General features: G+C 42.4%; 1 protein-coding gene across 1 annotated transcript in view; it reads right to left on the bottom strand.

Moving 5' to 3' along the window:
- The window catches only part of TMC2 (transmembrane channel like 2), a 34,827-nt gene extending 19,928 nt beyond the window's left edge, over nt 1-14,899 (bottom strand). The window contains exons 1-9 of the mRNA XM_072033206.1: nt 14,854-14,899; nt 14,495-14,542; nt 12,214-12,529; nt 10,634-10,786; nt 9,273-9,363; nt 8,262-8,343; nt 7,842-7,948; nt 5,272-5,370; nt 497-639 (exon numbers count right to left, since the gene is read on the bottom strand). Coding sequence (XP_071889307.1) covers nt 497-639; nt 5,272-5,370; nt 7,842-7,948; nt 8,262-8,343; nt 9,273-9,363; nt 10,634-10,786; nt 12,214-12,529; nt 14,495-14,542; nt 14,854-14,899 — 1,085 coding nt within the window. The remainder of the gene's footprint in view (nt 1-496; nt 640-5,271; nt 5,371-7,841; nt 7,949-8,261; nt 8,344-9,272; nt 9,364-10,633; nt 10,787-12,213; nt 12,530-14,494; nt 14,543-14,853) is intronic.
- Nucleotides 14,900-21,338: the final 6,439 nt, after the last annotated feature.

The raw sequence follows: 21,338 nt of genomic DNA, 5'->3' as shown, positions 1-21,338 counted from the left end.
TATTCTTAATCAGCACAGGAGCAGATATGGCTTCTATTGTTTCCTCTGTGTTATTTGATCCCTGAAATCCTTGTATGAGACAACAGATGCTGCCTTTTCATAGTAAAAATACAGTAAATCCCCATGCCCCACTCCAGTCAAAGACTCAAGAGATTCTTTCTGCTGCATAGCAATAGAGTCTATTTCAATTGCAATACAAATACATTGGCTTATCCTTTCTTGTAAGGGAAGGATAACCTTTGCATGGTGTGACCTCCAGAGAGAGGCAGGGAGTTTTATTTTTGGCTTTGCAGACGGTCTTCACAGTGTGACATGATAGCTGTGGGGCTCACAGTGGCTTTCCACATTTTATTTTATTTATTTATTTATTTTAATCAGTGAAAGCATGTGAAAAGGAAGCTTTGGAACCTATTGCAGGTAAAATCCTCCTTCATGTTCACATGAAGGAGGGAACCCAGATTTGGGAACCCAGCTAGGAAACACTGGCCTTACTTACGATCTTATAACAACCATCAGACTGTAGCCAAACACACTGATCCCAACCATGAAATATGCCATTGGTAGCCGATATTTCAACCAGCCAATGGTCCGCTGGTTGTTGTAGTAGCCATAGAAGAGTGCTGAGTACTTGATGTACCCCTAGAGGAAAAGCAAACACAAACCTTTGTGTAAGCCATGTGGCTGTTCCTCTGTAGGAAAAAGGTTCATGGTGAAAACTGAAAATTTAAAACAAGGAAAATCAGCTTGGCAATTATTTTAGTGTCTCACTCTGGGCTGTTTGCTGCCTTGTCATTTTTGAAAACCATCAATGCACTTACCCTTTAACAAGAGGGAAGAAAGGGATTGCGTCAGAAGATACTGGCTCAAATCTAAAATGCATTTTTTTTATCTATCACTGTTTCATCCTTACCAGAAAAAACTTCTTACTGTTCTTTGTGGCGTAACCCTCCTACTTCTCTAAGTCAGTATCAAACACTCATGATAGAAATGCTGTAGTAAAGGGGCTTTCCACCATGATATGAAACTTTTCCTATCAGCTAAGATGCAGTTGGTGCTTGGTACCCTGTGGATTTAGCTCCTTTTACTTCCTCCTACCTGCAGAGCAAATATAACTAAAGACTAATATCAAAGTATTCACAAAGTATTTTCACATTTCTGTGAAAAGCAGAGCTCAGACAACAACAGCTACTTTGTCTCAAGTAGACCTATTTTTTACTTGCAAACTGTGGGGCATCCAGCAAACATGCAGTTCTCCTAACTTGATCTCCCTATTTTTCTCTTACCTTGTACGTGTATCGTTGTATGTTGTGCCTTTCAGCTCATAAGTTAAGTGTAGTTAATCAGTCTGCCCATGATAATTGAGCAAGCTCCCTTCCAATCAAGGTTTTGGAAAAAGGCAAAATTGAGACATCACTTGAAAACCATATCAAAGGCTGTGCACTGGGTCTAGTTTAGGGACATCCCTGGGTGCAACATCAGCTGCACATCTGTCCTGCACAAAGAACAGTGCCACAGGTACAGGACAGCTTTGTGTGTTTTTCTTCTGGTGCTGCAGGCTGCAACTTGGGGTAATGCAGCAAGCCTGTGGCTGGCAGACCCACAGCACATTGGCTTGGGGTTTGGATCATGTTATTTATAGCATGTACTGGGTAAATGCAATGAAAAAAAATAAAACATAAAACATGAAGATTATGTTTCTGGAAGGCACTAGTGACATTTTTTTTCTCAGATTGGAATCCCAAACTTTCATCTTATTGATTCATCAAATTGTGGGGACTGACAAATTAGTTTCTCTCTGCACCTTATCCAGTATACTCTTTAAACTCCATTTGTGAGGCATGGTGTCTGGTATCCAAGTGAGATTTATTCCTTTCTGCTCCTCTAGGAATCCATGATGTGACCTCCTTCCTGTCAAAGCATGCTTTTCCCCTGACTCCTCTCTTAAAATGTATTTTTTAGGCTCACAGTATTGCCTCATTGTTTTACCCCTGCTCTGAAATATGTCCCCCACTGCACCTCTCCTGTGGAACACACTGGACATCCATTCATTTTCAAAGGACAAGCCTCTGTGAAGGGCTTTGTTCAACATCTGGCTGCAGAGGGCAGTTTTACGTTGTTGCCCCATAGCTGGACATTGTTTCACAAGCTTGCCAGGTGGGTGGCTGGCATTGTTTGGCAGAGACCCACAGGATCAAGCTCTTGATGAAAGAAGGGTGATGTAGGTTTATTTACCAAGCCAAAGGCAGGAGACTGGCAAGTGTTGGTAGCTCATCTTTGATATGATAGCACAGCCTCAGCAAAAAGAAAACTACTGATGTGAATGTGATGTGCATGGTTTATTTTCTACTAGAGAAAACCTACAGCTGTGGTTCAGCAACACACCTGTTTGTTTTTTGTTGTTGGTTGTTGTTTTGCTTGTTTGTTTGTGTTTTTTTTTGTTTGTTTGTTTTTTGTTTTGTTTTTAAGTAGGGAGGTGTTAATTTAAATGATGCTTCTTGTATTCTTCCATCATGTTGGTCAGATGAGGTTTTTGTTTGCTACAAACAACTTATTTGAAATGTTGCTAATTGAACCCTGACTGGTGGATTTTGGATTCTGACAAGCAGGTGAAAAGGCTGGAAAAAGGAAACAAAATGGAGCAGATTATCTTGAGTGTCATCACACAGCACTTGCACGGCAACCAAGTGATCAGGCCCAGTCAGCATGGGTTTATGAAAGGCAGGTCCTGTTTGACAAACCTGATCTCCTTCTATGACAAAGTGACATGCTCAGTGGATGAGGGAAAGGCTGTGGATGTGGTTTACCTTGACTTCAGTAAGGCTTTTGACACCGTTTCCCACAGCATTCTCCTCAAGAAACTTGGTTTGGACTGATGTACGCTTAATTGGGTTAAAAACTGGCTGGGTAGACAGGCCCAAAGAGTTGTGGTGAATGGAGTCAAATCCAGCTGGAGGCTAGTCACTAGTGGCGTCCCCCAGGGCTCAGTACTAGGGCCAGTTCTCTTTAATATCTTTATCAATGATCTGGATGAGGGCATTGAGTGCACCCTCAGTAAGTTTGCAGATGACACCAAGTTAGGTGCGTGCGTTGATCTGCTCGAGGGTAGGAAGGCTCTGCAGGAGGATCTGGATAGGCTGGACCGATGCGCTGAGGCCAACTGTATGAAGTTCAACAAGGCCAAGTAACAGGTCCTGCACCTGGGATGCAATAACCCCAAGCAGAGCTACAGCCTGGGAGATGAGTGGTTGGAAAGCTGCCTGGCAGAGAAGGACCTGGGAGTATTGGTTGATAGTCGGCTGAATATGAGCCAGCAGTGTGCTCAGGTGGCCAAGAAGGCCAACAGCGTCCTGGCTTGTATAAGAAGCAGTGTGGCCAGCAGGGCTAGGGAAGTGATTGTCCCCCTGTACTCAGCTCTGATGATACCGCACCCCGAGTACAGTTTTGGGCCCTTGTGTCCAGTTTTGGGCCACTTGCTATGAGAAGGACATCGAGGTGCTCGAGCAAGACCAGAGAAGGCCAATGAAGCTGGTGAGGGGTCTGGAGAACAAGTCCTATGAGGAGTGGCTGAGGGAGATGGGGTTGTTCAGCCTGGAGAAGAGGAGGCTCAGGGGCGACCTTATCGCCCTCTAGAGGTACCTTAAAGGAGGCTGTAGTGAGGTGGGTCTTGGTCTGTTCTCCCACGTGCCTGGTGACAGGACGAGGGGGAATGGGCTAAAGTTAGCCAGGGGAGGTTTAGGTCAGATATGAGGAAGAACTTCTTTACTGAAAGAGTTGTTAGGCACTGGAATAGGCTGCCTAGGGAAGTGGTTGAGTCACCATCCCCGGAGGTCTTTAAAAGATGTTTAGAGGTAGCACTTAGTGATATGGTTTAGTGGAGTACTTGTTAGTGTTAGGTCAGAGGTTGGACTAGGTGATCTTGGAGGTCTCTTCCAACCTAGATGATTCTGTGATTCTGTGATAATGGGATCCTCATCAGAAAATGGGTGGTGAACACAAGTCTGTCCCTGTCAGCTTTCTTGATGCATCAGTACTTGAAGCTTTGTTAATAAACTAGTTTAAATTGCCTGGTTTACATTAGCTTGTCAATTTGTTTGTTTTAACAAAGTTTTGATGGTGTTTATTACAGAAGGACTGGGTCCCATACACGCAATGTGTGGGCAATCACCAACAAGCATTCATAATTGCTTCTAGAAGCAGCAGCTTTTAAACTCAGATCCCAAGATACTGCTTGCAGCAGCATCCCTTCATGTCTGGCCCATGAGGATGGTAGGGGTGAGAGGATAAATCTCTTCCCAAGGCTGTGAGCCAAGTCTGTGGTATGGGAAGATGTTCCCTGCCTACCAACCAGGAGTTCTGCTTGCATTTCCTTTCTGGATTGCTGGGTTGGAGCAGCTCTTGTTTTTCTTCTTCATTGTGGCTGCCTTTTCAGTCAAAAGTCAAATGTCTCTTGTTTGTACTAAAGACTTTGCTTTTTCAGGATAAAATTCTATGTTTATGATAGTGAGTTGATACAGATGCAATATTTGTTCTATGCAAGCTAAAGATAAAGCAGAAATGTGTTAATTGGGGTCTTTTTCCTTGGAAAAAGATTTTTTGCCTGAGTTCATAGGGCAACTCTGTGAAAGTGGTGTAAGCAAGTTGTACCAAGCTCATGATTGGGCAATTTACATTGTCACTGGCTTCTACTAATGTGCGTGCAAAAATGTAACATCAGCTCTGGTGTTTCATTAGTAAAATTATTGTGTAGATTAAAGGGCATGGGGTTCCTAAATCTGCTTTGACTTCCCTCAGCATGGAGCTGTACAACTCCACTGGCCTTAGTGGATTTTATTTTGCCCCATTGCACCTCATTAACCCCAGAAAGCACATTTTGGGTGGTGTTAGCCAGCTCTGTTAGGATGTGACACATCCCATTTGGACTAAAAGTGCATTTGCTTTGTTCCTGATAAAGCAAGAAATATACACGTGTGTATACAAACACATATGAGATATGCCAGGAAGCACATTTGTAGATGGAAGGATTCAAATCCATATGCATATGTCTTAATACACATATGCTATTTTGGCCAGGAATCTCTGGGGATCTGCACTATGGCATCTGCACTATGGCACTCATGGGTGTGGGCATCTCTTCATCTTTTAGAAGAAAAAGGTTAATTTTTGGTTTACCTCAAGATAAATTCATCCATGTAGCTTCACTAACTTCTGAAGGGTTTTATTATGTATTAAACTGATCTACTAATCTGTTATGATTAACACCCCTGTACTTACCTCAAAATCCCAAAGAACAGAAAAATCCATAGCTGTTGCTTGTTCAGCCCGGGGTACAGTTTTTCTTGGCATGCTCCCATATGGCATTCCCATCAGGACCTGGTGAGCATTAATAAGAGAGATGTGTGTGATGTATAACACGCTGTAGTTTTTGTTTCACAGAATCACAGAATCACAGAATTTCTAGGTTGGAAGAGACCTCAAGATCATCGAGTCCAACCTCTAACCTAACACTAACAGTCCCCACTAAACCATATCCCTAAGCTCTACATCTAAACGTCTTTTGAAGACTTCCAGGGATGGTGACTCCACCACCTCCCTGGGCAGCCTGTTCCAGTGTCTAACAACCCTTTCAGTAAAGAAGTTCTTCCTAACATCTAACCTAAAACTCCCCTGGCGCAACTTTAGCCCGTTCCCCCTCGTCCTGTCACCAGGCACGTGGGAGAACAGGCCAACCCCCACCTCTCTACAGCCTCCTTTAAGGTATCTGTAGAGAGCGATAAGGTCACCCCTGAGCCTCCTCTTCTCCAGGCTGAACAAGCCCAGCTCCTTCAGCCGCTCCTCGTAGGACTTGTTCTCCAGAAACTGTTCTCCAGTTTGTTTGTTTGTTGTTTATGTTCCTTAGTGAGTTGCTTTTGGTTGATTTTTAATATGTATTTTATTAGTACCTGAACAGCAGTGTAAAGTATTTAGAATTAATTTCACCTGAATAACTAGAGGAGTTCCCTTTCCTTGGTAACATTCATTAAACAGGAAATATTTTGCTAATGAATTAGATTCCTCCATGAGCAGCTCCAGTTTCAATGTCCTTGGTTTAGCAAGAGGCTTCTTTTTTTGAATTTCATGGGTCTAATGCAATAAAGGGATTAGTTTTATCTATTTATTCAGGACTTCCTTTGAGAGAAGTCAATAGCACTGGGTTAAGCTTGCAGTAGATTCTGTATTATACAGTCTTGAATTGAAAAATGGTCTCAAGGTGAGGTGAAGGGCAGTTAGGTTTGGGCAAGAAGCATATGACAAAATGACACGAAGAATAGTTTTCATAGCACAGCCTCTCCTGATGACACCATGCATAGCAGTCCTTGCAGCAAGTCCCACAGCTATTGAAGTCCACACAGAGAACATCAAGGGCTATGGAGAGTTAATAACATATTTACCAGCAGACTCTGGTGTCCGTACCAAAATATGTCAGCATTCCTAGCCTAGAAAGGTCCTAGCATATCATCTATCACTTATTTTTAGGGCTATCTCATTAATGTCAAAATCATTTGTGACTAAATGTTTATCGCCTAGCTACTCTCCATATTGTAACAGCTCAGTAACGAGTAATTTTATGCATACATCAAAAACAAATTATACAAAGTTGTTTAGTCTTCTACCATACACATAGTTCGCAAAACAAACAAACAAACAAAAACACACAAACCACATTTGTATTTTTCAGTGCTAATGGCTATGTCTCTTCATTCTGGGAGGAAACAGAGCTTTTGCTTTTGATAGTGCAAACAGTCCCATCAAGGAGAACAAAAGCATAGTCCTCAAGAGAGACTCTATGCTGCAATTTTGCTCCATAAAAATCTGTGTTGAACAGAACAGATGCCACTGTCTGTGTATGGTACAGCCTTTAAAGACTGTACAGAGTAATTTAGCCAGAGGTATAATGGCTACATTAAAAAATTCTTCAATAAATGACCATATAAAGTTGTCTATTAAATCCTTTTCCTTCTCCAAGTACAGCAAGAAATGCAAAAACTAGATATATAGCTCATCCTTGTGAATCATCTGAACTAGAAATACAGAAAAGGGATAATTCCCAAACAAACATTATTTGGCAAAGTGCTCGGGACATCATTTGTTACTTCTCTTGATTGCTCCTTTTCAAGAATCTCCTGTGCTCATTGATCTGAAGCCATGGCCCTTGGAGGGCCCAAATGGGCTCCTGAGCCCAAGGTATTGGTACTATCCATCAGAAACCTTGGCAGTTTTTCCAGCGTGACCTTATCCTTGAGCCTGTGAAAGCTCATGCAATGGCATGTTTGTCAAAGCTGGACTCATCAAATCTGGTGAGGATTGCATTGCAGCTGATGGCTCTGGTCCTTCATAATTATGTAGGAAGTTATATGTGAACCTACTTCATTATCTTTGCTGTGATTCATACAATACAGAGAGGTGAAGAAAACATTTGGAAATGTCCCATAATGTCATTGGGGTTTTCTCAATCTGTTTAAGAGCACAGTCCATTTTTTATGGCACTTATGGGTATGAACCTGTACCTATGTTGTGTTTTTCACTTTAGTAAAAACAGGAAAATAGCTTAATGCGAGGTCTCTGAGTTCCTATGTGAGCTGCTGGATGGGCAGGATCTTCAGCAGCCTTTTAGGTCTACTGATTTCAATGCGACTTTTGCTCCTGTATCAGTAACATCCTTAGAAGTTGTTCTCTGTAAGCAATCGATCCTACACATTTCGTTTTCCTAAAGCACTGCCAGTTACAAATCCTTATTTGAGCCAACAATCTCACATTAATGTTAAGCAATGGGTATGATATTACAGAGAGAATTAAGCACTTACCTCTGGAATTATAACCAATCCAAATATTAAACCAAAAAGGACAAGATTTACACCGTACATCCATCGCAGAAATATGAAGTAGGAAGCAACTGAGGAGCCAAAGTGACCTTAAAGCAGAAGATACTTAATGGTTAGGAGTTGGGGGGGGCAGGAAGGGGGGAACTAAGCTGTCCTCAGCAAGACCTAGACCCATCTACCCCATAGATCTTCCCTCATATATTGCTGAAGACCCTCCCAATTGTTCCCACTGCTGGTGGAGAAGCCAAAGATCAGTGCTGCCCAGGGTATGTGCTCCTTGTGTGTTACTGGTGCCTGGGGTGAGCAGAGACCAGGGGAACTGGAGCATGGTTTGAATGAATGCAAAACTGCCTTAAAAAATGTCTCACTGCCATCACACAGCACGGAGAAACTTCCACTTACTTTCCACTTCTTTTATCTTCATCTCCCAGGGTATGCACTGTGTTTTAAAATTGTCAAAGTCTCTCTTAAATTTCACCCATTTCTGAAACAAGATAATATGGCTGTGAGTAGAGAGGTGCAAAGTGCAAGGCTGCTTTGTCTGTAGGACTTCCTCATGCCAAGGTTTTGCAGCACTGCTAGAAGTGGGTGTAAAGCCCTGAAGACCAAATCAAAATCTCTGGTCTAGATATAGGTCTGATGTTTTGGACTATTTCAGAAACTAACTTCATCTCCAAAGCCCCTCATCCCCCAGGTGTTCACATTCATTATCTGAATTTTAACCCTTCCCAGGCTTTTAGAAAACTACAGTTGTCCGATGATTTTGCCATGTTATAGAGGGGTGGAAAATTCAGCCCTAGCTCTGGACTGAAAGAACTGATGCAGAGATAACTCTTTAAAACAAAATTTAATTTAATAAAATACAGAGCTTGCATCCTTCCTTATCAGACCAGCATCTAAATTCCCATTGATTGCATCAGCTCAGGTCTGGCTCTGGTTTTCACTTCTCAATATAACACCCACGACAACATGCAACTTGGTAACCAACCTCAGTCTTAAAACACCATCAATGCTCCCCTGTTATCTTGTCATTAACTAGGAGGATGATGTTTTACAGGAGTCCATAGGGCAGTGCAAGAGGAATGGCCTCTTGTGTCTTTAGGGGTGCCTTGTCTCACACTTCAAGGTTTCTGGAGATCAAAACCAGAAAACTGTACTTTTTGCTGTTCATCCAAATCCCTCCTTACTCCAGGGAAGGTGACAATGAGATTAAGGTAGGGGGAAATTTTCCTCTGCTCTTTCAATAATCATAATAGAATTGAAGCTGGCTAGTATTTTTTTGAACATGGACAGGAAATTTTATCCTGACATCCTAGTATCCCTTTTGTCAATTATGAGTTAATAATCTACCAAAAGTATGCTGAATAAATAAACAGTTTCCGTGCTTTTCTCTGCTGTCATTTCCATACTTACTTTTGCCATCATCATCTTATATGCATACAACTTTTTGCCCTTCCCTTTTCCCAGGGCTCCTTCAAACTTCTCAACAAAAGCTTGTGCCTCCCTAATTGGAAAATAAACAAGCATGTATTACTGAAAGAACAAAGGGGCTCCTTAGCTTTACACCTCTGCTTCTTTGAACCTAGCGTGACTATGATACTTTCTCTCCCCTCGTGCATTGGTCAAGAAGAAAATTATATTTTCTAGTGAAACAAACTCCAAGAAGATGCAGAATTTCCTTCCACAAACAACTCCATAGAGACAATTTCATTTAGGTTTCTTAGAAGGTAGAAATGATTGCAGTGGTCCAGGGATAACAAGAAAGGACAAAGGTATGTGATACTGGGTAGAATTTTCACCCTGGTCCTACCCCAAAGGGAAAATATGTCAGAAATAATATTGCTTTGCTCTTTTTCCTTTTATTGCAGAACTCCAGAATCTGAGGGTCATAAAATTTTATTTGTAATGATCTCAGGATCATAGTGTACTTGTGAGATAGAAATGCTGCTTTAATGCAGTTTTCCTGTACAGAGCTACAATCAGATTTTTAGAAATATTTGGAGGTGTTCAAGGCTCCTGATGCTAAGGGAAGATAGAGCAGGTATTGGTCTTCAGGGTGTAAAGGAGTAACAAAGGCACACAGGGACTGTCCACCTTCACAGCCCTATTATGGCACCTCTGAGCAGCCATTTGGCAAAAGCAGAGTGGGGACATCACCCACATCCATAGGGGATTGTATGCACCTTACAATGCTATTTTTGAAGTTGAAATTCTTCTTGGGATAAAGGAGGTTTCGTGTGTTTTTTAACCAAAGATCTGGGATTTGCCTTGACATAGGAATGGTTTAAAATGAGCCCTTTCCCTGTTGGCCTGTGGGCAGCAAAGTTATCTGTGCCCCACAAACCTTAGCAAATAATACACTATTTTTTTCCAAGCCACACCATCTTAGGAAGTCTGAAGTAATACGACACCTTGCCACTTTGATTTCTGTCTAGCAATGGGCATGAATAAGCAAAGCAGGGCACAGACTTTGCTTTAACAAGTAGACTGACAGAAGTGAGTCACTTGGTTTTAAATACAAGTGTAGAATGACCTGGTGGTGGATATCAGTTGAACAGATTTGCACCTTGTCTGTTCTCTGGTTACAGAGACTGAAAATCAAATTCCACATTTTAACTCTGATCCTCTGAGCTCAAATGGACTGGCCAGGTTCAGCTGGTCACTTTTTCTGAGGCTGAGGAGTTATAGTAACAGCAGCAAAAAATGTAGTTTCTAGGAAAGGCAAAATGCAGCTGACAGCTGGTGAAGACTCCAGGGGTGAAGGTTCTTGGTACCTGAGCACTGAGAGCTTCTTCACCATTCGCCAGGGCTTGTTTCTCATGGCAGAAATCAGTTTTTTCCTTTGCTCTACCTGCTCCATCAGCACCGCAAGCTCTTCCTCTGACAGCGATTCCTCATCAAATGAGTTAGAAGACTCAGAGGAAGTACTGGAAGACATGAAATTAACAGCACAAAATTGAAAAATTCACCATAGTTAGAGGGAAGCTCTCATGGGTGGGGTGGGCATGTTGACTCTGGCCCCCATGGGTCCTGGGGCAATGTGCACAACCATCAGCTGGCCTGCCAGTAACAGCCTGTACCCCACGGAGACTGCTGTCTGGAGGAAAGGGTGGACAGCTTCATGGGAAGTCCTTTGCGTGTTTGTATACTGAAATCTCCAGATCTCATGGAGCAAGATAAACTGAGGGGCAGTGCCCCCTGAGCATGCACCAGTATGGTTGATCAAGAGCTGATTGCATTCCACCATAACTCAACCAACATAGTGCTTTGGACCATGTTCCAGCTATAGAAGCACTGCCTAGTGCAACAACTGGCTCTGGATAAATGTTTTTCATGCCTGTGACAAGATTTAACAAGGATGAGGCTTGAAAACGTGACAGATTCCTTTTAATTTTAACATTTCCATAGACCAACCTGGAGAACATGCCTGGATCTGAAGAATTTGGGCTGAGAAGCAGTAATAGAATCATAGAATATCCCGAGTTGGAAGGGACCCATAAGGATCATTGAGTCCAACTCCTGGTACTACACTGGTCTACCCAAAAGTTTAGACCATGTGACTAAGTGCACAGTCCAATCGCTTTTTAAATTCAGACAGGCTTGGTGAAGTGACTACATCCCACGGGGGCCTGTTCCAGTGTGCAACCACCCTCTCGGTGAAGAACCTCTTCCTGATGTCCAGCCTGAACTTCCCCTGCCTCAGCTTAACACCATTCCCTCGGGTCCTATCACTGGTGTTTACAGAGAATAGGTCACCTGCCTTTCCACTCCCCCTCGCGAGGAAGTTGTAGACTGCAATGAGGTCCCCCTTCAGCCTCCTCTTCTCCAGGCTGAACAGGCCCAGTGCCCTCAGCCACTCCTCATACGTCTTCCCCTCTAAGCCCTTCACCATCTTCGTTGCTCTCCTCTGGACACTCCCCAACAGTTTAATGTCCTTTTTGTACTGCAGTGCCCAGAACTGCACACAGTATTCAAGGTGAGGCCACACCAGCGTAGAGTGGGACAATCCCTTCCCTCGGCTGATTAACGATGCTGTGCTTGATGCACCCCAGGATACAGTTGGCCTTCCTGGCTGCCAGGGCACACCGCTGGCTCATATTCAACTTGCTGTCAACTACAACCCCTAGATCCCTCTCTGCAGGGCTGCTCTCCAGAGGGAGACATTTCTTTAATGAAAGAAAACTTTGGAAAAAGTTTGATTGCATGGCAATTTACGTTAATGCTTTTTGCCCTTGTATCTTTTTTGGAAGAGCAATAATGTATGTGTAGTTCTGACCCATATGCCGCAAACTCAAGGTGTGTCCATACAGCTGCACATCTGTCACCTGGCATGCTACAAGGATCATCAAATTACCTGTTTGTCCTGCCTTTCTTCTGTTCGTTCTCCCCCTCCTTTCCTTTTTTATTTGTTTTTTTTTCTTTATTTTCTGAATTCTTCTGATCTTTAGTAGAAGCTTTTTTGTCTCTCTCTTTTACTTCTGCCTTTTTTCCATCACCATTTTTCTTTTGGTGTGTTTTTCTCCTCAAAGCTCTGTTTTGTCGGGGACAATTGTGTTCCTCTTTGCTTTCATCTTCTTTGTCTCTCTGTGGCTTTTTTCTTTCAAGTCTACTTGCTCTGACAGTTTCCCTGCGGGGCTGTTTCTTAGATGTCTTCTCCTTTCCTTCATCTTCTGCAAAGGATTAAGACAAAACAAAGCAAAATAAAATAAAAAACAAACAAACAAAAACACTTTGGAAAACACTTAGCTTTCCATATTGGATTGGCACAGTAAAGATTCATTAGAAAAGTGCCAGCAGGATGCCTGCTGCAAACCTGAGGGATGGCAATGAGCAGATTCCTGTTGACCTGATTGGGTTTTGCATTATGCCCTGACCAAGAGCCAAATACAGCACTTTGGTATGCAACTATTTAAGATAGCAAGGCCCATTTTAGCACATCAGCAGCTGATGTGTAACTATGAGAAACTTGGAGCTTAGTTACAAAAGCAAAAGCCCATCCATCAGAGAGCATAAACTGATATCTTCCTGCCCTGTAAAGACTCCAGAGCAGCAGAAACAGAAACTGCAGTCATTTGAACAGTATGCAATGTGCTGCTTGTTGCAATGTCCTTGAAAGCTCTTTACTTCTTTAAACTTGGTACAGAGGTCTTCTATTTATATATAGAAAAGGTAGTGCTTAGGCAGCACCAGGTTTTACTTCTATAAGAATATATATAGGTCTATATCCACACAAGGAAAGAAGAACGGGTAATCTTTGATACACATTTTATTCTCACTGGCATTTCAAATAAGAATCTCATTTGTCCAGGTTAAGAAGTGTCTCCAGTTTAAAGGATTTAAATGAAACATGTTTTTAATTGCAGAATATCATGGAAAAGGGGAAAATAACATTTTAAAAACTCCAAGCCCCTCCATCCCTTTTGCCACCAAGTGCATTAAAAACAATAGTAAAGTTTTTCAGGTTCTTTTCACTTCTAATTGTCCACAATCTGACTGATGAATATAGGGTTCTCATGAAAAATGAAGCTTGTAGTTTTGGCATGGATTTTTTTTCCCAGGGTTGAAGAAATTATAATGGAAGAAGGAAATTGTGCTGGAGTGGGATTCATAGGCAAAGATGAACAGCCTAAGAGGAGAGGAAAATGGAAGCAAAGAGGATATTAGTATTTGTATTTGTCTTTTCATTAAAAGATAGAAATTAATAACAAGCAAATAGTTTTTGCTTGCTAGTCAGAAAAAATAGGAGATGGTAATCATACTTGACTTTGGGAATTAAAAAGAACTTCTCAACTCATTTCTTGAGAGTCATTAGGTAGGTTTCACTTACTATGTAATGTTCCATCTCAGCTGAATTTCAGACAGTGATCTAGATCAAAGGACCAACTATGCTCTTTGAGAAAACGTTCATTTTGTGCAGCCAACCATCACAGTTTTAATTTGCAACCTATCAAATACTAGGGTAAATGTGGACCATTCATCTATTACTTTTATCTTATTTCCTTCTTTGCCTGTATGGGAAAGGTAGATATATTAATAAAAAAATCATAGTCTTTTAGCTAATTACTTTCTCACATTTTATGGATAGTATAGACCGTACAGACATGGTTGTGAACCATTTTTTCAGTTGTCTAGACACTCGTATCATCTACCCAGTGTTGTTACAATCATAAGTCTTAGCTGTCTCTATTTAGTGGTATAATCCTACCCCTTAGCTATTTCTCCTTATTAGACTGTCTTCAATCCATTTTCATTTTTATCTTCTTGTGGTCAGAGTTAATCAAGACACCAATGTATTATAGCAGCATGCATTGCAGGGAAAGCAAACAGGACCTCAGCACAATACAAAGCATTCACAGGGTGATGCTTTACTGGAATACCTGTTATACTTGAGATGGCTGCAGAGGGACAAGGGCTACAGCAGCCTCCCACTCTAGGAGCATGGATGAAGAGGCTGCTTAAGCTTGCTGTTTTACATATTGCTATCATAAATCAAACCTCGAGGGAAAAATCTCTGTGCTTACAAGTAGCTCACAAAATGGTTCCCATTGTAGAGCATGTCACAACCCAGAGAGAAAAAGGAAAGATATCACCTCCTGGATTTAAAACAAGACCATATTGTTTAATCTCTACATTACCTTCACTCTGTGTGTCACTCTCGACTTGTCCATCAATCTCTATTCCAGCTGCAAGACAAAGAATGAAGAGTAATTGCACTTATTGCTGGGACTTACACATGATGCTTTACACAGCGGATCCTTAAGTGCAAGCTGAGCTTGGCAGAACATCTCTTATTGATTACACATAATATTCGTTTCCTACAGTGATGCTCTTAATACTCCCTTTTGTTTAGCAAATAGACAGAAATTCCTTGCATGAGCAAACAGAAATTGCACAGTCTTTGAAAGATAAAACATGGTACAGTTGGGAAGTCCTGAGACATTTTGCTAAGTGTGTGGCAGCATCTGAACTGAAATGACCTCACAGTGATACCAACCATCTTCCATGATGACCTGTAACGTGCATTTCTTTTTCTTCCCCATGACAGCCTCTGTCTTTTGCATGGATACCAAAGCTGCTGTGCACCTTGATCATAAGCAGGTTACTCTTTCTTGCAGCACCCATGTGCTCCTTCTCTTAGCATTGTGGGCAGATGGGCACATCCAGCTGTGGTTGGGCTCCTGCGTGTAAGCCATGCGGGCAGGGAAGGCAGAGAGGAACACAGCTCTGCCTCGGCTCACCCAAATGCTTTCCTTTCTTTTTCTCTCTCCCTCTGAAAGGCAGCTGCTGGCATTATGTTGCATTTCATGATTTAAACATGAAGGAAAGCCCCATGGTAGATGCTTGGTGATATCGTATGAAACACAGGGACAAGTCACGTCTGGTTCTGACATAAGCATACGGCTGCAGACTTTGAAAGTATCATCTGTCTTAATGCCATATTCTTTACTGACCTGCCTCAATCTGTATAGCCATGTTAGTCCTTCTCTTGCACCACAGGAAACATCTTAGTGTGGTGCCTCTTGGCAGTCTTGTTGTCCGCCATCTGTGTCCTCTGTAGGGGTCTCAGGAACAAATAGAGGCAGTAGGAAGCCAGCAGTCAGGATGCCGGCCTCTCTTTTTCTTTCCCTCCTTCTGCTCTGTGTGACCTCTGCAGACTCATTGTGCTTGCTGGTAAAATGGGATAGATTTTCCTTCTAGGTGCTTCGAGGCTTAATTAATTAATGCGAGACCCTCATTTGGAAGGTTCTTTCGTACTGCAAAGTATTGTGTTGCATCCTGCAGCTTGTGTCTTTCGATGGGCTGAGCCTCCAGTGATAGGTTTGTCTGAATTATCTCTGTTTTAAAATCCACAGTGTCTGCCCCAGCAGCTTGCTTCAGGAGAAGGATTCAGCAACAGCTTTAGCTTTCACTCAAATCGATGCATCCCCAACCCTGGGTTTCTAGGAGGTGCCAGCCTAGATGGGAGATCTCTCTTTTTTTTTTTTTTTTTTTTTTTTTTTTTTTTTTTTCTGAATTTTGGTCCACAGACACCTTCTGAGTATTTTAAGCCCGATCCCATGGATTGCTTGATCTACCTTTGACTTCAGCTCAGTTTAGCCTGAGCTAAATACATAATGCATTACATTTTTAATTATATATATATATTATTTATAATTTATAATATATGTGTCCGTACATTATTAATTGCTCTGACTCTACAAGTTCATTACACAGGGAATTTCCAACATGCTTCCCCACACCTGTGGGTCTGACTGGTGCTGAAGTGTTTGAAGGTCTTCCCAGTGAATAAGTTTCACAGAATCACAGAATCACAGAATTTCTAGGTTGGAAGAGACCTCAAGATCATCGAGTCCAACCTCTGACCTAACGCTAACAGTCCCCACTAAACCATATCCCTAAGCTCTACATCTAAACGTCTTTTGAAGACTTCCAGGGATGGTGACTCCACCACCTCCCTGGGCAGCCTGTTCCAATGCCTCACAACCCTTTCAGTAAAGAAGCTCTTCCTAACATCTAACCTAAAACTCCCCTGGCGCAACTTTAGCCCGTTCCCCCTCGTCCTGTCACCAGGCACGTGGGAGAACAGGCCAACCCCCACCTCTCTACAGCCTCCTTTAAGGTATCTGTAGAGAGCGATAAGGTCGCCCCTGAGCCTCCTCTTCTCCAGGCTGAACAAGCCCAGCTCCTTCAGCCGCTCCTCGTAGGACTTGTTCTCCAGGCCCCTCACCAGCTTCGTCGCCCTTCTTTGGACTTGCTCAAGCACCTCGATGTCCTTCTTGTAGTGAGGGGCCCAAAACTGAACACAGTACTCGAGGTGCGGCCTCACCAGAGCCGAGTACAGGGGGACGATCACCTCCCTAGCCCTGCTGGTCACGCTGTTTCTGATACAAGCCAGGATGCCGTTGGCCTTCTTGGCCACCTGAGCACACTGCTGGCTCATATTCAGCCGACTGTCCACCATCACTCCCAGGTCCTTCTCTGCCAGGCAGCTCTCCAACCACTCATCTCCCAGCCTGTAGCTCTGCTTGGGGTTGTTGCGCCCCAGGTGCAGGACCCGGCACTTGGCCTTGTTGAACCTCATGCAGTTGACCTCAGCCCATCGGTGAGTTTCACCTGTAACTCTACCTGTTGCAGTAGGCTGAAAAATGTTTGCAGATGTGATCACTGGACCATTGAATTAATACTGCTCCAGGCCAACTTGCAGCTGCTGGAGGCTACTGGACCAGGTATTCTGCAAACCACTTCAAATGCCTCAGGGCTCTGACCTAATCATCCCTTTCCTAAAGGGAACTTCAATTCCCTTGTTAACTGAAAATCATGTTTCTGGAGAACCAACTGCTCTGTTCAGATTAAGATATGAAAGGGGTGCAGATGCCCATCACAATCCTGCAGGACTGTTCTGGTGCTGATGCTGCTTCTGATTTAGGGCACGCTACTTCTTCAGCAAGGTGCACCTAGCTGTTGCTTGCATTCTCAAGGTATATTCATGTGGGCATCTCATTGCTGGAGGTATTTAAAACGCTTCAGGAAGGAGTGAATTGAGTGTCCTGGTTTCTGCCCTGCCATATGGGCAGTCATTCATCATTCATCTGAAATGGGGCAACCATGGGCTGCAGGAGTACTGATGTGACTTTGCATCCCCACAGATACTGGTTACATGATTTTTGGAAGGTGTTACAGACTGCAGAAACATTTTACTGTGGTTCACTGTGTCTTTGAGATCTGCATAGCCATTCATGTGAAACACAGTGACCCCAGAAGAGCTGCTAACACATGCAAGTACATGACCAGGTACTACTGCTGCCTCCTGTGCTGAGCCAAAATGCCTGCCCTCTGATGTTATAATATGTACTCCAGCTTATAGATGTGATGGCAAGGTTGCAGTGTTTTCATGGCAGTTATAGGTGTATTGGGCACAACAAACTCAGAGGAAATCTGTGGCCCCCACATTGTGCCCCTCACTGCACAGAGGATGAGATCCCACCACACCATAGAGGTGTGTTAGATAGACGGTGTTAATGAGGGGTCCCAGAGTACAGGAAAGAGCACAAATATTAGCTGTATTTAATGTGAGGAAATGCATGAACATGGCTGTTTAGTTGCTCAATTTATTTGCAATAAGCTCTCTATTGATGTGGCTTTCCATTCACTGCACCTACAATGTCAAACATAGCAGAGTTGACCATAACCAAACAGCACTCTTAGAGGTTTGGTGTCAGCATTCTCTCTTTTTTATAAGGAAGCATCATTATCTTTCACACTGCCAACTTCATCAGGCTTGCTCATGTGGAGAAGAGGGAGGTACATAATGGTGGGAAATTATGTCCTAATAAAAAAGATTATTAAAATGTCTGACTGAGTGTTTGCCGGTAAGGTGAGATCCCAACATTGCTTTTCAGATTTGGTGTATTATATTATACATCAGTCTCCTTTGCCTGAGAGTCTCACATCAGCATAAACAAAATAACCACTCCAGCTGGTGTTGCCTTCCTCCTCCAGAAGCAACGGTCCACCTACAGCCACATGAGAATGATAACAAACCTCAAGGTCTTTGACCCTTGTGAAGCATATCCTTGGGGGGAGAGGCAGAGGAAGACCAGGCAGTGCCAGATAGTGGGATGCAGCAGACAGGATGGGCAGGTGAGCCTGGGGAACCTTGCAGTGGTAAGGTTTGACGTGGTTTTTGATAAGTGCTTAGAGATCTGTAATTTTACCCCAGAATCTGGCTGAAGGAGATCTTCCTGTACCTCTGTGCTATTTTGCATGTGTGGCATTTGTAGTGCATTTCAGGTAGGCTGGACAGCAAAGAATGTTGGTCAAAGACAGGAAGAGTGAAAAAAAAATACTGTTTATGTATAAAGCTGAACTACTCATGAAAAAAAAGCTGAGACAGTCTATAAAAATGCTATATGTGAAGTTGGAAAAATACACTTTGTTTCATGCCCTTTTGGTGCTTTTCTTTCTTTGAAGATTGCTTCATTAAAGCAAGTATATACAAAAAACATTGCAACAAACACCCATCATGGCAGGCCTGAGAGAGCAACAAGACATCTGTGTTCTGAGAGAGGTTGCACAGGAGGAACTTCCATGTATCAGACAGATCCTGAAACAGTTTGGGTTAGGACTGACCTGGGCTCACATACCTGTACAGTGGGGAAACACTGCCAAACTTCATCATCAAATATATTATCATCCTCAGCTATGAGTTTGATTTTCCTGAGAGGGTACAGTGTCTTGCTGGTTTTATGATTTCTTAGGATTACAGATGAAGAGGGATTAATGCATTAGTCTGTTACCTCAGAGTTACTCCACACAAGGTATGAATAAGTAACGCACAATCATGAATCCAGCTATTACTTATGTAAATATCGGGATTTTATCCATAGCATGAGCAATTTATGGAGTTCTATTACTAATTTTCTGGTCCTATACTGTTTAGTTTGTTTCTCCTCACATTGTTGACTAATGCTACATAATTTGGCTGTTTCAAGCTTTAACATACAAGGACGTTAGACTTCTCACACACCTCCAAGTGTTAAATAAAAAGCAGTTGTGTTATGGAGAGAGGGTAACTGAATCCTGGAGGCACATACAACATGCTCCTAAATGCTTAATGAGATAGTGTTTCTTTCTTGCTTGCTTTCTTATTAACGTAGGGCTTTAGCTAATTAATCTGTGGATTACATTTATTCAATATTCATCTCATCTATAAATAATCTTGACTTGAGAAGGTTTTTCAATAATAACAGAAAAGCTGAACTGTGTGTGGATATTTTGATCAGAGCCTAAAAGTTGAGAATCATAAGAGCCAACTCTAATGTTATATCTGATACAGACATTTAAAAGTTAGAGATCACTTCCCAGCACTCAGTTCTGTGGGACTGATGGTTAAGGAAAGCTACATACTTTTGGGAAGGAAAATAATCATGTTTTCCAGGGTCTCTCAGACATGCTTGATAGAATTGGATCAGGCACAGTTGTGATCCAATTTGTTGACCAAAATATGCATTTTATTTTGAAAAAACAAACAAACAAACAAACAAACAAACAAAAAACAGACCAAAGCATGGAAATGCAGCCTGGGATACATGTTAAACCTGACCATATATGGATGCAGAGGTCATCCTTGCTCTCACACAGTCCCCGCGATGCTGCAATGTTGCTCTGAACTTTGGTATAGGAGTCTGGAGTGACCTCAGTTAAGGCATCAGGGAAATGCTCATAGTGTAAGGGCTCATCTGCAGCACTTGCTGTAAATATGTGGGTAACAGTCTCATTTATTTAACATAATCTGGCAAAGAAATTTCTCAGCTGTTTGCAGTCTCTGAAAATTTAAAAAAGTCCTCTGTCTCCCAGGCAGAATGGTTGGCCTTGACTGTGGCTGGAGGTGCCAAACATATATCCTATGCTGTTTATGTACCATGGGCATTAGTTACTTTCAGGGACCATTTGGTCTCACTGAAAGAACATGTGTGAGACTAATCTTATGGTGTTTGGGGTGTTCAGCTCAGTGTCTTGCCACCTTGTGCTTTTACCCATGAAAATAACCTTTATCTGAATAATCTCAAGCCAAGGTGGGGAGCACAAGGTCCTCAGAGGCAGAGCCATCACTCTTTCGCTTTCTTTCTTGTTATTATTTCACAGTGTTCTCTTTTTGGCTTTTGCTCACCTCATGCCTGAAGGTGTAACTGAGATTTTCCTGGAAAGGATCATAGCAAGCTCTGAACATGCGGTTGGTCTGTATTTTAGCTAAAGAACAATTACTGCCAGAGGACTGCTAATTCAGGTGGCCTGTCATGGAGAATTAAAGCAATTAAAAAAAAAAAAAAAAAAGGTGAGGGTGTGCCCTGGCAGGTCCTGGAGCTGTGTCAGGCTGGACAGATATCTTCTAGCTTCACAGAATCACAGAATCACAGAATTGTCTAGGTTGGAAGAGACCTCAAGATCTTTGAGTCCAACCTCTGACCTAACACTAACAAGTCCTCCACTAAACCATATCCCTAAGTTCAACATCTAAACGTCTTTTAAAGACCTGTAGGGATGGTGACTCAACCACTTCCCTGGGCAGCCCATTCCAATGCCTAATAACCCTCTCAGTAAAGAAGTTCTTCCTAATATCCAACCTAAAACACCCCTGGCCCGACTTTAGCCTGTTCCCCCTCATCCTATATATATATATATATATATATATATATATATATATATGTATATACAGAGAGAGAGAGAGAGAGAGAGAGAAAGACTGAGGGAAAGTTTCCTGATAATCCATTCATAGCAAGAGGATCATACGTGCTTCTTTTTTCTTTCTAAATTGCACAAAGCTCCCAGAAGGGCTCTACTATAGGCTCTTAAAGTTTTAGAGACTTCCTCAAGTCACTGACAAGTTACACCAGCCACAGATTTGTGCCAAATAACTCTAAAGCTTCTGCTAAATCCTGGGCTCAGTGATGCACAGGACTTTGAGGGGTCTTGCCATAA

The sequence above is a fragment of the Anas platyrhynchos genome, chromosome 2 (genome assembly GCF_047663525.1).
Source record: "Anas platyrhynchos isolate ZD024472 breed Pekin duck chromosome 2, IASCAAS_PekinDuck_T2T, whole genome shotgun sequence".
NCBI lineage: Eukaryota > Metazoa > Chordata > Aves > Anseriformes > Anatidae > Anas > Anas platyrhynchos.
Note: the sequence above shows the minus strand (reverse complement) of the source record. Positions and strands in the feature narration are given on the sequence as shown.